Consider the following 14,436-nt stretch of genomic DNA (forward strand, 5'->3'; position numbering starts at 1 on the left):
GTTTACCCTGCGGTATTTATTTGCTTGCGTCTAAGAAACTGAATTTTGATATCATTGAAAAAAGTTGTTAAAACCAAGTCACGGAATTGAATTTTTGCAGATGATTAATTAATTTTAGAAAAAAAATGTCTGAAATTGTTAAATTCGCGAAAAATACGTTCTTGAATAATATTTAGCAAAACTGGTTTAAAAATTCACCTATAAAAGATATTGAGTAGGCTATGATAAGTTTCCTTTCTCTGAATCAACTCAACAGGTCAAATTTAGTCAGCAAAAAATTGAGTAAATTTATTTGTAAACAAAGACAAAAATTCCAAAAAAATGGCATATTTGGTTTATTCAATTTTGTGTTATCTTTGCCACACACAAGAGTAAAACGTGCTATTGATTGGAATTTTGGAAACGTCTCATGACCAAGAAGACTTGACAGAACTGAGTGATAGACATGATAAAAGAGACATCAGGAAATTCCTAAAATACCTATATAAGTCTCGTGGACAATTTTTTAAAGTTCCGGAAATAAGAAAAAATAAAGGATAGGCTTTTAGTGATGAAATAATGACCAAGAGTTTATTTACCTAATACTGCTGCTGTCAAAATTTGGTTTTGGGGGCATTTTCAGAAGCAACGATTTATAACATTCATTCAAACGATAAAAAATATAATCTATTTATTGAATAAACAATAAAAAAGAATGAAGTTACTATAAGGAAAAACTATGTATTGCGATTTATAATATCTAAAAATACTTTCCTGGCAACTCCCCCGCAATTACCGACACTCCCGCAATTACCCACACCCCCGCAATTAAAAGTCACACAACATTTTTTTTCTTGAGGTCAAGTGTTATGAACGTGACATTCGTGTGCAGATATAGCAAACACGCTGTCGGTGTTTCGGAAACAAATAAATAGAACAACCTGTCGCGAATTCTGACACGTATGCAAGACATTTTACAAAAGAAATGCTGTCAATAGCAATAGTTCTATTGCGTCTTCTTTTTCAATTTTTTGGTCGACATTTTTCCAATTTTGTCGGACGTCGTCCCAATTTACATCACCGCCTGAAATTTCAGAATATTAAATTGTCTGCGCTGAGACAAAATCTCAAAGTTCTTATCATGTCTTCAGTCTATTTCACTGTTTTGAAAAAGACATAACATGTGTCTTTAGGTTCCTTCTTCCAGAATTAACCTCTTGACACAGCTTACGGTCTCACTATACCTTAGTACCCCAGAACAGGGTTGTGGAACCAATATAACTAAGTTTGGAAAGAAACTCTCTACGTCAGATATTTTGTAGTTCCAACGGTCCTCACTATAGGATTTAACTGATTAAGTACATTTGCCTTCATGTGAAAATGGCCTAGAATAAATGAAGTAGGTTGCGTAACCAAGCAAATACCGACGCTGCAACGTTAGTATTGCAAACAATGTTTTGATTGCAAGCAAAATAGTAAGATTATCTTTATCTTATACTTCTGCACGCTATAATCAGTCTTCTTAAACTCGGTGGCGAGCCTAAACAGGTAAAAGACGTACTAAATAAAATAAAGAATAATAAAAAGAAAAAAGTGACCCCACACTAATGTTTAAGGATATTCATTCGAAAGGGCTTCTGTTGGCCACCCAAATTGCCACTAGTACTAATATCAAATTACACTTTCAAAAGGTAAACTGTCTCTGAAGGAATAACATAGTACATCACATTCATTCATTCATGCGAATAAAAGTTGTGTTTATTTAAGAAAGCATCATTGACAAAAACATATAAATTTTACGTCTTATCAAGTAAGAAGTCAAAAGATAAATCTATCCAAAGCAGTCAACATTGAAAGATAATTAGTATCACAATGTTGAACATATGTATTTTAGCAGCATTATGGATGACAAATTTTATTGACACAAAACCCTTGACTAGCACTACAGTGACGAATATCGGTGACGATAGGATCATAGTGAGTATTTTTTGTTTGTTTATTTGTTTGTTTGCGTGAAGTTTCTAGAAGCATCACTATTGTATACTATTGTTTATACGCTTACTTTTATAAGAATGTGCTTTATGGGGATATTAGGCTGGGACTCAAGCTAAAAAATAGGTCTATTGTTTAGTACAATAGAGAAACTAGCCTGGTTAAAGCTTTGATACTCTTATAAAAAAGCGAGAAGTAGTTTGATTTGAGTAAAGACACTGATACTATTATCTCTGTTATTAAGTTTTCAATAAATAGGGAAAAAAATGTAGTTAGCTAAATTAAAAAAAATTTCCCTTACGTTACAGTTTTCTTGTACAGACAGAAAAGTGTTTATGGTTTAAAAAGGCGTTACAAAAATACTATATACACACAGTTTTGCATAGTAAAAATATTTTTTAAAGTCATATGACTGCTCCGTGCATTGAAATGTTGACCTCAAACTTGAAAAAATCGAGTACTAATTGACATATCTGATATTCTTTTAGAATTATCTAATCAAGTACGGATATCTTTTTGACAAAAGAAAGAAAAACAATTTCTTAAAGAAAAACGGAACAACCCTTCAACCAAGCACGACTGTTAGTTACGATAAGGATGAAGTATCTTTAGCTTTGAAGGATTTTCAAGATTTTATGAGCATACCACAAAGTGGGGTTTTAGACTTAGAAACAATCAAAGTTATGAACAGGCCAAGATGTGGAGTAAAAGATCGAGTTCCAAAAAATACAAAAGATTCAAACTTTAGAATATTTCTAACGTCCAGAGGAAAAAGAAAAAGAAGGGAAGCTTTGACATATTTTTACAAAAACAGATACTCCAAGACAGTAACATACGACTGGAAAATAGATGATAGTGCACGCCCTTCCAAATTAGAGTTAAAAGTACTAGGTGCAGATTTGATTGAATTTGGTCTAAATCGATGGGCATCTGTGTCAAATGTCAATTTTCAAAACAGAAATGGATGGCTTTATGCTGACATTATCATATATTTTTATAAAGGTAAGCCAAAAAATACATTTAAGAAATTTACATTCGGAATGGCAAACTTAGAGTAGTATTAGAGATCTAGACACATATTATTTACGACGGCGCAACATTAAAGCATACGTATGTACTTTTTTTAGGTGATCATGGTGATGGCCAACCATTCGATGGCGCAGGGGGTGAATTAGCGCATGCGTCAGCTTCCGAAAAGAAAATCCACTTTGATGATGATGAAGATTGGTTGTATTATCAAGTCCACAGCTCAGACTTTAGACAGACTGGAAAGATGCCTGATTTTGTTCAAACCATCATTCACGAAATGGGTCATGTCCTTGGCTTGTCACACACCAAAACTAAAGAATCAGTCATGTTTCCTACTATCTATGCTGGACCAGCTGGATCACATTATGCATTACATCAAGAAGACATTTCTCGTGTCCAGGCTATATATGGTATGCTTTTTTTTTTCTACATACCTTCTTCTGTTTTTTTCTTGACTTCGATATTAACTAGAAATGTGTTTTTCAGGAAAGTGTTGGCCAGACAAGATCGATGCAGTGTTCAGTAATTTTCGAGGTGATGGAAAAACTTATCTTTTCGTTGGTCCGTATATTTACCAGTTCAATGACGCAAAAGTACAAGTGGAGGCATCGTTTCCACGTGCATCGTATCACTTCTTTGGAACTGGTTTTGAGCTATTTGATGATATCTTTCATAACACAGATGGAATGCTATATTATTTGTGGGTAAGTAGAAATATGTTTTTGCACACAACATAACATACATACCTTATAAAAGGGTTTGCAGTTATATACCAATTTTTTTCTTTTAATTTAGAACGGATGGTATTACTACGATTACGGTAACATATCAGCCATGAAATATCGAGTCGGAAAATCTCCCAAAACTGGAACAGTTGGTTGGCCCGGACTACAAGAAGATACGATTGATGCAGGATTTCTACATTTGGATGGCAAAGTGTATTTATTTAGAAAAGATTTGGTATATCGTTGGGATCCAAAAGCACCATCACCCGTCTTGCCGCATTTTCCTAAAGGTCACGTTGAAAAAGGTTGGCCTAAGAAAATCTCTGATGTATTTCCAGGACTTCCAAATGATATCGATAGTGCATTTCGTTGGTATTACGATGGTGTTGTGTACTTCTTTAAGGGAAAATACTTCTACATTTGGAACGAACAGAAAAAAATGGCTGTAGGGGTATACACGACCGACCAATGGAAAAATATCTGCGATATGATTAGCTGTGGTACCACACCTTGCAGGAGCTGGGCTTTGAACAAACATAACTGTAAATTCTGTTCCTCTAATCAATAAAGTATACATAACTAGTGTTCAACGTGTCTGGAGCTTCTTAGAAATAGCCCTTGCTTTTCAAGATGTAAAAAGAAAAATTCACGTAAATTTCCTTAGCTACTGATGACTTAGGTCTAGTTTTTGCTACCTTCACATATTAGTTCAATTATAGAGACATAACTTATCACACAACCATTTTAAAGCGACTTCTGTATCATTGTAAAAAATGTTAATAGTGTAAAAATGTTTATATATATAATACGTTTTTATGGAATTTCTAAAGTATGTATATATTTTTCCGGATATTTTCAATTAACAAAAGTAAATATTTTGCACTCGTTAAACCTTAATCTTCTCGAGTATCTTGGTTGTTCCACAATACGGATAGGATAACAGAGGGAGGGGTACGCTGTGATAGTGTGTTTGCGTGGAATCCATTGCCGAAGTTTTTTTTACGGCTGAGTAAAAGATGTGAAGATAGAAGCTGTGAAGTAATATCTTAAAGTTTCTGTGCAAAACTTTTATACAATAATTTCGGAAAATTATTGCGTAGGCAACATATGAATTGGAACTGCAAAAACTGCTATATGGAGGAATCCAGTGTATATTGTTTGGATTGAGAAAGATATCCAGTGTAAATAATGCTGTATAGGCTGTCAATTAAAAAAGAGGGAAATGCGCCCGCCACATCCCCCACCCCCTGAAAAATATTAAACAGAAAAAAAAAATCATTTTAGACAAAGTTGTTTCATCATGTAACTGATTGGTATACTTTTGTATTCTTCGATGAAGTTTAATACTGTAGTCCTAAAGTATGTTTTAAAAGGTTAAAATTTTCATCAATTCTGCTCATTAGACACTAACTATAGTGGGGTTTTCTTTACTATCTAATACAAAAGAGGTTAAAAAATTTACCATTTTACTCTCTAAGTGGGATGTAGCTTCCTAGCGAGCCGTCCCCCCTCCCTTATATCTGTTGTTGTTGTTTATGGTTCATATGGAAAAGTTTTTATCCGCTCTAGGAAGTTAAATCCCCCCTTTCTGCAAAAAAAAATCTCTTATAATAATACGCTAGGTGTGTCTGTCTGTCACTTTTGCAAAGTGCATAAAATTTCTTTGATAAAGTCTATAAAACATCGTCTATAAATTTGTTCTGTAAATTACCAAACTTTGACGTTAAAGCAATATTGACGTCAAAGGAAAGTATATTAAGATTAGTGAAGCCATTGCATTGCACTTTTAAATTTAAGGCTAAATAACTTGGAAACGGGTGGAAATAACTGACGTCATCTCCTGCGTAGGTAACTAGGGACCACCTTTGACCAATTTGGGTAAGTTTCTCAAACCTGGGTCCCTGAATCCGTTTCGGGAATGGACGGGTTGATGACGTCATCAAAAAACCTTCAAACCCTAATATCTCTGCAACCGTTTGTCAAAAATACACGATCCTATACATTTTCTTGATCAGCGTTTCAAGATCTATACGATGAAGGCAACAGGCATACACATTTCTGAACAAAAAAAAAAGTTTTGTGTTCTGACATGTCTTTGCTGACGTCATCAAAATTTAAATGACGGTTATTTTTCTCTGTTATCCTGCCTAAGTGGATTTTTTCACGGGCCTTATCGACTAGTCTCTATAATAATACAAAGACTGTGTCTGTCTGTAACAGGCAAAGAGGATTATATTTTTTACAATTTTCTTTAAATGCGCCTATAATATATGCCCTATAAAATGTTCCGTATTTTATAAACATTTTTGTTTAAGATTATAATTGTCTAAAACAAAATGATTTCAATAGTTAAAAATCTCATTGCATATAAATTTACCGTGACGAGTGCTTTGTTATAAATTATTGTGCAGATAAAGTCACACACAATTAATGTTATTATTGTTGTCTACTTATTTCAAAAGTTTTAATTCATTCTTCGTACTTTTTTATTGAAATTGACAACAATCACCTTGCGGTATAAAACATAAATAAATTTTAAATGTTTTTGAGTGGATTCCTCCAGGGTTTTTCGTTAAAAACGTTTTTTCAGTCTTCTTAATGAAATTGCTGGCAAACATTTTTGTGATAAAAAGCACAATGCATTTAAAAAGAAGGTCGTCAACCCGTGGAAACCGCATTATATACCGCATTTCGTATGTCTCGCTACTTAAGGTGCCATCTTGCGTAAAGACTGACAGACGGAATACAGCTATTATAATAGAGACTAGTCGTTAGCCCGTGGAAAAATCCACGGGTTCGCGCGTCCTTTTTATACCGCATAGCGTGCGTATCGCTACTCGCGCAGCTAAGCTACCATTTTGCGTGATAGACAGACAGACGGAATACGGCTATTACTAGCCATAGTTACCACTAATGCGCCCCGAATTACTAATAACGATTTCAAACATTCAAATTTAGAACGGGATTTAAAATTAAAATGGAAAATGGTGGACGTTTGAAATCTATAAAAACTGCAGTGTTAGAACTTATTATTTTCGTTATTTTCACATTTGGCTAAGGCTCTATCTATAAAGTTAGATCTTGATTAAATATATGTACACTTTAAACGCCTCTAGCCTTCTTGTTGTGTAATTTCACGTAATCATTGCTTTTGATTTTTGGTTAAAATTCGTTCAAAAGACTTACGCATACATTTTTGACTTATCAAATCTCCAAAAATTCTTGTGCTGTAATAACAAATTGTGTCTGAAAGCTATTCTGCTGAAACATTTTCCGCCAAATATGACGAATATGATAGAAATGCAGTACGGAATTGCATAGAGGCTTGTGAATAAGCTTATTGCCCAGGGGAAAATTTTTAAATAAGAAGCCCTGCGACTTGAAGATTTCCGTCATTAGCCTAAAAGATTCTGAAATTTGAAGTAGACTTTAAAACGGAGAACAATGGGGTATATAAACACATCATAAGTATCCTAATTCTCAATTATTATTGCGTAAAATACAACTTGATAAATAAAAAATAATTTTTTTTTTACATATATATAGTATATATTCTAAAACAATAGTTAAAACTTTAACTGGATTTTTTTATAACTGATCTCGAAAATTCCAGGATGCAGGATTGCTATGTATGAACTTCACGATTCGAATATATATAATAACTTCTGAACAATTTCAATTTCAATGAATTATTACTCTGTTAAGTTACCAATAAAATCCTTAAAAATTTCTCTCGTTGAAGATTTTTCGAAACTGCTGATGGTGCATGGTTTCATAACAAATGATCTGAAAAAGAAAGTATATTTAAAATTGAGAAAGAAGAATACAATTTTACCAGAACTGAATTAATACTAGGTTGTTTAATTATTGTCTACTTATCTGATTTAAAGTTAGAATTTATTAAAAAGATACAAATCAATGCCATGTGATACACAAAAGGTATACTATATAAATAAAAATATATATATAAATTTAGTCAAGCTGGCTTTGATATCATTGTTAAACAAGTATAATATTAAGCAGGCGATACAAGATTTTCAAACCTGTGGACAATACAGGACTTATTTTGTTGAAATCGATTTATTGAATTTTACAAATTTGATTGTTTATTATCGAGGAAATTGATTGGTCATTGTTTTCGAATTGAATTGAACAAGTTGATACAAAAAAGGGTAGACACTCAATTAATAAATTTGTCAGATTTGATAAATATAAAATATAAACAACATCATTTATAATTTCAAGAAAAAACATAAAAAAGGGAAGAAAACAAAGAAACCTGTAACATACTGTGGGTAGCGTCTAGTTGTACTGCAAGGGCTAACTATGTTATGTTATTGGTTAATTTATCAGTTCAACTTGACTGTTCCGTGCAATGAACAACAATATTTTTTCATGATTCAACAAATATCTTTTTATATATATTCTTGCGGTCTGATTCGTGTCAACCAATCACGGGCAGCCATTATGAAATGGGGTACAAATGCCGTAATTAATGTTTTTGTGGTGAAATCTTCATAAATACAATACTGGATTTTTCAAGGAATTCTTTTTTTTTTAGTCAAATCTTTAATATGTTTTAGATACTGCTTAATTTTTGCCATTTTGCGACATTTTAACGACGTTTTACTTGTAAATTCTGTTTAAGTAAGGTTGCTACTTTGAAGGTTTGACCGTGAAAAGTCCACTTTGTTCTCCATCGGATAGCAACGAAGGAGAACATTCTGACCGCAAGAATACATGATAGCAGCCTCACAAAGGTTCCTTTAGAAGTTATTTTACTCACCCAAAACGTCTATACTTTTTACGGTGTATGTGGCTTATCAGCACCCTCGTTGATAAAATTACACAGGGCAGGATAAAAGTTTTTTGTTGCTTCTGAAAAAAGGGACTCTAATGAAAGCACTATTTTGTGCAGTTCTAGCTTGATAGCTGTAGTACAAGTGAGAGTAGTTTTACGACTATTAACTTATAAAATGCAAGAATTTAAAAATAAGTATTTAGCTCCCTAGCTACATCATTAAAGCTATTACGACAAGCCAGACCATCGGGAAGGGAAGACCAACAAAATGCAAGCAGTTTTAGTCATGGCCATACACGGAATGTTCTGTTCTTGATTGACTTTAAATTGTGATGCATTTATAAATTGCGGCCTTTGGATTAACGCCATAAACCGTTCTGAGTTTAATTTCATATAAAATATAAGTAATCCTTCTACTTACTGTTAACAAGTTTCGAAACAACTGGACAAAGAAAAACAAACCTTTTCTTGAAGATAAATTCACGTGGGCTGCAGTGACATTTAAGCATATTAAACGAGACAATATTACAAAGCTTTAAATTAACATAACAAAAGAATCTCGATTAATATTTTTTATGGCAGTCAAATCTTCAGAGACAACAAAGAAACCGAGACAAGATAAGTTTTGCTCGATCAGTGTTATTTTTGTCTTGATGGTACCAAACACACAGGTTGTGTTATATCAAACCTAGGTTGGATGTTCGAGCCGAAGTTCCCCCGCGAAGTTGAGAGTAAGAAAAAAACTTCTCCCATACATAAAACTAGCCATAGTTACCACTAATGCGCCCCGAATTACTAATAACGATTTCAAACATTCAAATTTAGAACGGGATTTAAAATTAAAATGGAAAATGGTGGACGTTTGAAATCTATAAAAACTGCAGTGTTAGAACTTATTATTTTCGTTATTTTCACATTTGGCTAAGGCTCTATCTATAAAGTTAGATCTTGATTAAATATATGTACACTTTAAACGCCTCTAGCCTTCTTGTTGTGTAATTTCACGTAATCATTGCTTTTGATTTTTGGTTAAAATTCGTTCAAAAGACTTACGCATACATTTTTGACTTATCAAATCTCCAAAAATTCTTGTGCTGTAATAACAAATTGTGTCTGAAAGCTATTCTGCTGAAACATTTTCCGCCAAATATGACGAATATGATAGAAATGCAGTACGGAATTGCATAGAGGCTTGTGAATAAGCTTATTGCCCAGGGGAAAATTTTTAAATAAGAAGCCCTGCGACTTGAAGATTTCCGTCATTAGCCTAAAAGATTCTGAAATTTGAAGTAGACTTTAAAACGGAGAACAATGGGGTATATAAACACATCATAAGTATCCTAATTCTCAATTATTATTGTAATTAACGTAAAATACAACTTGATAAATAAAAAATAATTTTTTTTTTACATATATATAGTATATATTCTAAAACAATAGTTAAAACTTTAACTGGATTTTTTTATAACTGATCTCGAAAATTCCAGGATGCAGGATTGCTATGTATGAACTTCACGATTCGAATATATATAATAACTTCTGAACAATTTCAATTTCAATGAATTAGTACTCTGTTAAGTTACCAATAAAATCCTTAAAAATTTCTCTTGTTGAAGATTTTTCGAAAATGCTGATGGTGCATGGTTTCATAACAAATGATCTGAAAAAGAAAGTATATTTAAAATTGAGAAAGAAGAATACAATTTTACCAGAACTGAATTAATACTAGGTTGTTTAATTATTGTCTACTTATCTGATTTAAAGTTAGAATTTATTAAAAAGATACAAATCAATGCCATGTGATACACAAAAGGTATACTATATAAATAAAAATATATATATAAATTTAGTCAAGCTGGCTTTGATATCATTGTTAAACAAGTATAATATTAAGCAGGCGATACAAGATTTTCAAACCTGTGGACAATACAGGACTTATTTTGTTGAAATCGATTTATTGAATTTTACAAATTTGATTGTTTATTATCGAGGAAATTGATTGGTCATTGTTTTCGAATTGAATTGAACAAGTTGATACAAAAAAGGGTAGACACTCAATTAATAAATTTGTCAGATTTGATAAATCAACAACATCATTTATAATTTCAAGAAAAAACATAAAAAAGGGAAGAAAACAAAGAAACCTGTAACATACTGTGGGTAGCGTCTAGTTGTACTGCAAGGGCTAACTATGTTATGTTATTGGTTAATTTATCAGTTCAACTTGACTGTTCCGTGCAATGAACAACAATATTTTTTCATGATTCAACAAATATCTTTTTATATATATTCTTGCGGTCGGATTCGTGTCAACCAATCACGGGCAGCCATTATGAAATGGGGTACAAATGCCGTAATTAATGTTTTTGTGGTGAAATCTTCATAAATACAATACTGGATTTTTCAAGGAATTCTTTTTTTTTTAGTCAAATCTTTAATATGTTTTAGATACTGCTTAATTTTTGCCATTTTGCGACATTTTAACGACGTTTTACTTGTAAATTCTGTTTAAGTAAGGTTGCTACTTTGAAGGTTTGACCGTGAAAAGTCCACTTTGTTCTCCATCGGATAGCAACGAAGGAGAACATTCTGACCGCAAGAATACATGATAGCAGCCTCACAAAGGTTCCTTTAGAAGTTATTTTACTCACCCAAAACGCCTATACTTTTTACGGTGTATGTGGCTTATCAGCACCCTTGTTGATAAAATTACACAGGGCAGGATAAAAGTTTTTTGTTGCTTCTGAAAAAAGGGACTCTAATGAAAGCACTATTTTGTGCAGTTCTAGCTTGATAGCTGTAGTACAAGTGAGAGTAGTTTTACGACTATTAACTTATAAAATGCAAGAATTTAAAAATAAGTATTTAGCTCCCTAGCTACATCATTAAAGCTATTACGACAAGCCAGACCATCGGGAAGGGAAGACCAACAAAATGCAAGCAGTTTTAGTCATGGCCATACACGGAATGTTCTGTTCTTGATTGACTTTAAATTGTGATGCATTTATAAATTGCGGCCTTTGGATCAACGCCATAAACCGTTCTGAGTTTAATTTCATATAAAATATAAGTAATCCTTCTACTTACTGTTAACAAGTTTCGAAACAACTTGGACAAAGAAAAACAAACCTTTTCTTGAAGATAAATTCACGTGGGCTGCAGTGACATTTAAGCATATTAAACGAGACAATATTACAAAGCTTTAAATTAACATAACAAAAGAATCTCGATTAATATTTTTTATGGCAGTCAAATCTTCAGAGACAACAAAGAAACCGAGACAAGATAAGTTTTGCTCGATCAGTGTTATTTTTGTCTTGATGGTACCAAACACACAGGTTGTGTTATATCAAACCTAGGTTGGATGTTCGAGCCGAAGTTCCCCCGCGAAGTTGAGAGTAAGAAAAAAACTTCTCCCATACATAAAACAAACACTATATACCCGCGGTCCACTAAATGTGCGCCCCTTCGGCGGGGCGCAACAAACACTATATACCCGCGGTCCACTAAATGTGCGTCCCTTCGGCGGGGCGCAATTATAGAGATAGTCGTTAGCCTGTGGAAAAATCCACGGGTTCGCCCGTCCTTTAAATTTAATTGTCGCAACAAAGTGGACAAAAATATATCGCATTTAGTATTGGTGCGCATTTTTAAAATTTCGTGTTTCCGTTACGGGACACGGCTTTCACGGACATACAGACAGACAGACGACGGCTATTATTAAAGAGATAAATAATGAATTATTCCACGGGTTAAAATAAATAAGTAAGTAAATAAAACTTGGTGTTCAGGTACGGCCATGATTAGTATCGGTTTAAGTACCAGATTTAAGATTTCGATCGATCTTAAATAACTTTATGTACTTTATTAAAATTTCTTCCATATTGGAATTATGATGCTGTACATTCTTGGAGATCGCTGCGTGTTCAATAGTAACCCGGAAGATAAGAACCTCGTTGGGGTCTTGTGACCCCCGAGCCATTATTACGAAGCTGTAAAAGGCAAAATGTACTGGAAACAAGGTTGAGAAAATAGTTATCAAGTACTTGGTAACAGGGAAGGATCGGGAAATCGCTGAATAAGCAAACACATTCTTAAATGGCTGTGGTTAGAACATTACACAAGTACATCAAAAAGAAAGTACAACAAATTACTTTTGACTGATTTCCTCGAGACGCGTTTTAGGATAGTTGTGCAGCATTTTGGGAGACGCCTTTATATTAGCTTAATGCAAGACTTTTAATTTAATAAAAACACTTTATATTTGTTGCGATAAAATGACCATAGGGGTTACTTTTTAGCACAACCTTTTGAGATTTTTATGAGTAATCTTATGCCGAAATATCTATGGAGATGCTCAAACCCCACCACATATGTGTGGTTTTTTGCTAGAATCCATGTTCTTTGTTTGACTGGAGTACACGTGAATAAAGCTTGGTTTTAGGGAGATTTTTATCAGAGTTAATTTCAGACTTGACAAAAGGCATTTCATAAATAGTCCTGTTATATTTAACCCAATCCGACTTATTGGGGTTTGAGAATAGAAATTGTCGTCTACTGTGTTAAATACTCTCCAATATCTTATAGTAAATCGATTTTACAGCAAACACCATATACATATGCCATATTCATATACTTTACATTGCGGTCTTGGGTACCTAGGCTTGGTTGATGTTTTGTGGGCCTTGGGTGTGAAGTGACCAAAGCAACTTTCAAAATAGTCAACGTACAACTTTGATTTTTGCAACATAATTTTTATAAAAACAATTTTCTGTCAACCCATCAATCAACCTCGTTCCCAGGGTCAAGTATCCCCTGAGCTTTTATTACGGAGTGGCCAACATGAGTTCGCCCAACCTCGTCCCAGGCCCATTTTCTCTTTCTGACAATCTCGGACAGCGAAAAGAAACGTCTTGGATTTCAAAAAAACGAAAAATTGCCTGAGGTTGGAGTTCGCCGTTTTCAACTTCATCAACAAGGCAAAATGCCCCGTTTTTGTTAGTTGGAATATGTGCTTAGCGCTTTATTGTCGAACTTATCTCAATTTATTAAGCAACCAAATCAAATATGTTATGCACACACCCGTCTGCTTTGCCCTGCGAGGCACACTTTAACTACACACATTTGTTAGCAGCTTAACGTGAAGTAGCGCATAAGCCTAAAGTAAACGAATATTGTTTTTGGATACTCTAGTGAATAGAATACTTCGTTCAAGTGATTTGTTGACGTTACCGATATAGTATTGATTCCTGCTTACTTCGAGATCATCCCCAGCTTTTCTATGCTTGTTTTTGTCTTCCCTCGTGCTTTGCAAATGTAATCTAACAGTCACTGTGCTTCAGTTTCTTGTAGCTGCTCTTTGGTCTGGTCATAATGTATTTTTTAATTTCCCTGTGGCTAGACTGTTTGCGAAAAAAGATCTGAATTGTTAAGCTTACCTTTCCTACAAGGCTAAACTATCTATGTTGCTCATTGTTATATTTTGGCATACTGCGATTACGTCATATTGGTTGCATAATGATGTAATAATCTTTTCTTCTTATCATCATAGGTTTGTGCTTTGCTACCCTCACAATATCTCACCAAAAGATTTGCATTAACATGATTCTTATAGTCATTCTCGACCCCAGAGCCCTTTGAGATAAATCTCATATCTTATAGTGCTCTGGGGACGAGAATGTCTTATAGTTTATTCACTGTTTTCATATTTTAAGATTTTCTACGGGAACATAGGATGTCACTTTAAACAGTACGGGATTAATATCTAAAAAACAGATGATGCGTATTTCCAACTATTACAGCGCCGCAATAAAGAAAAAAAATATCTCAACTCTTTATGAAATAAAACTTAGTGATGAAGTGTGTTGATACTAATATTTTGATCATCTAAAACTTTTCTAGTAATATCTT

At 33.5% G+C, this 14,436-nt stretch overlaps 1 protein-coding gene across 1 annotated transcript; it reads left to right on the forward strand.

Annotated features, from left to right (window-relative positions):
• Nucleotides 1-3,056: 3,056 nt before the first annotated feature.
• Nucleotides 3,057-3,949, forward strand: LOC130654656 (matrilysin-like). Its single transcript, XM_057457269.1, has one exon. It carries the CDS (start codon nt 3,245-3,247, stop codon nt 3,524-3,526), a length of 282 nt encoding a protein of 93 aa, XP_057313252.1. The 5' UTR covers nt 3,057-3,244; the 3' UTR covers nt 3,527-3,949.
• Nucleotides 3,950-14,436: the final 10,487 nt, after the last annotated feature.

This window comes from Hydractinia symbiolongicarpus, chromosome 8 (genome assembly GCF_029227915.1).
Source record: "Hydractinia symbiolongicarpus strain clone_291-10 chromosome 8, HSymV2.1, whole genome shotgun sequence".
Taxonomy (NCBI): Eukaryota; Metazoa; Cnidaria; class Hydrozoa; order Anthoathecata; family Hydractiniidae; genus Hydractinia; species Hydractinia symbiolongicarpus.

Bases quoted from the DNA above. Each gene is read 5' to 3' on its own strand.
- LOC130654656 (XM_057457269.1), top strand. From the start codon at position 3,245: ATGCCTGATTTTGTTCAAACCATCATTCACGAAATGGGTCATGTCCTT.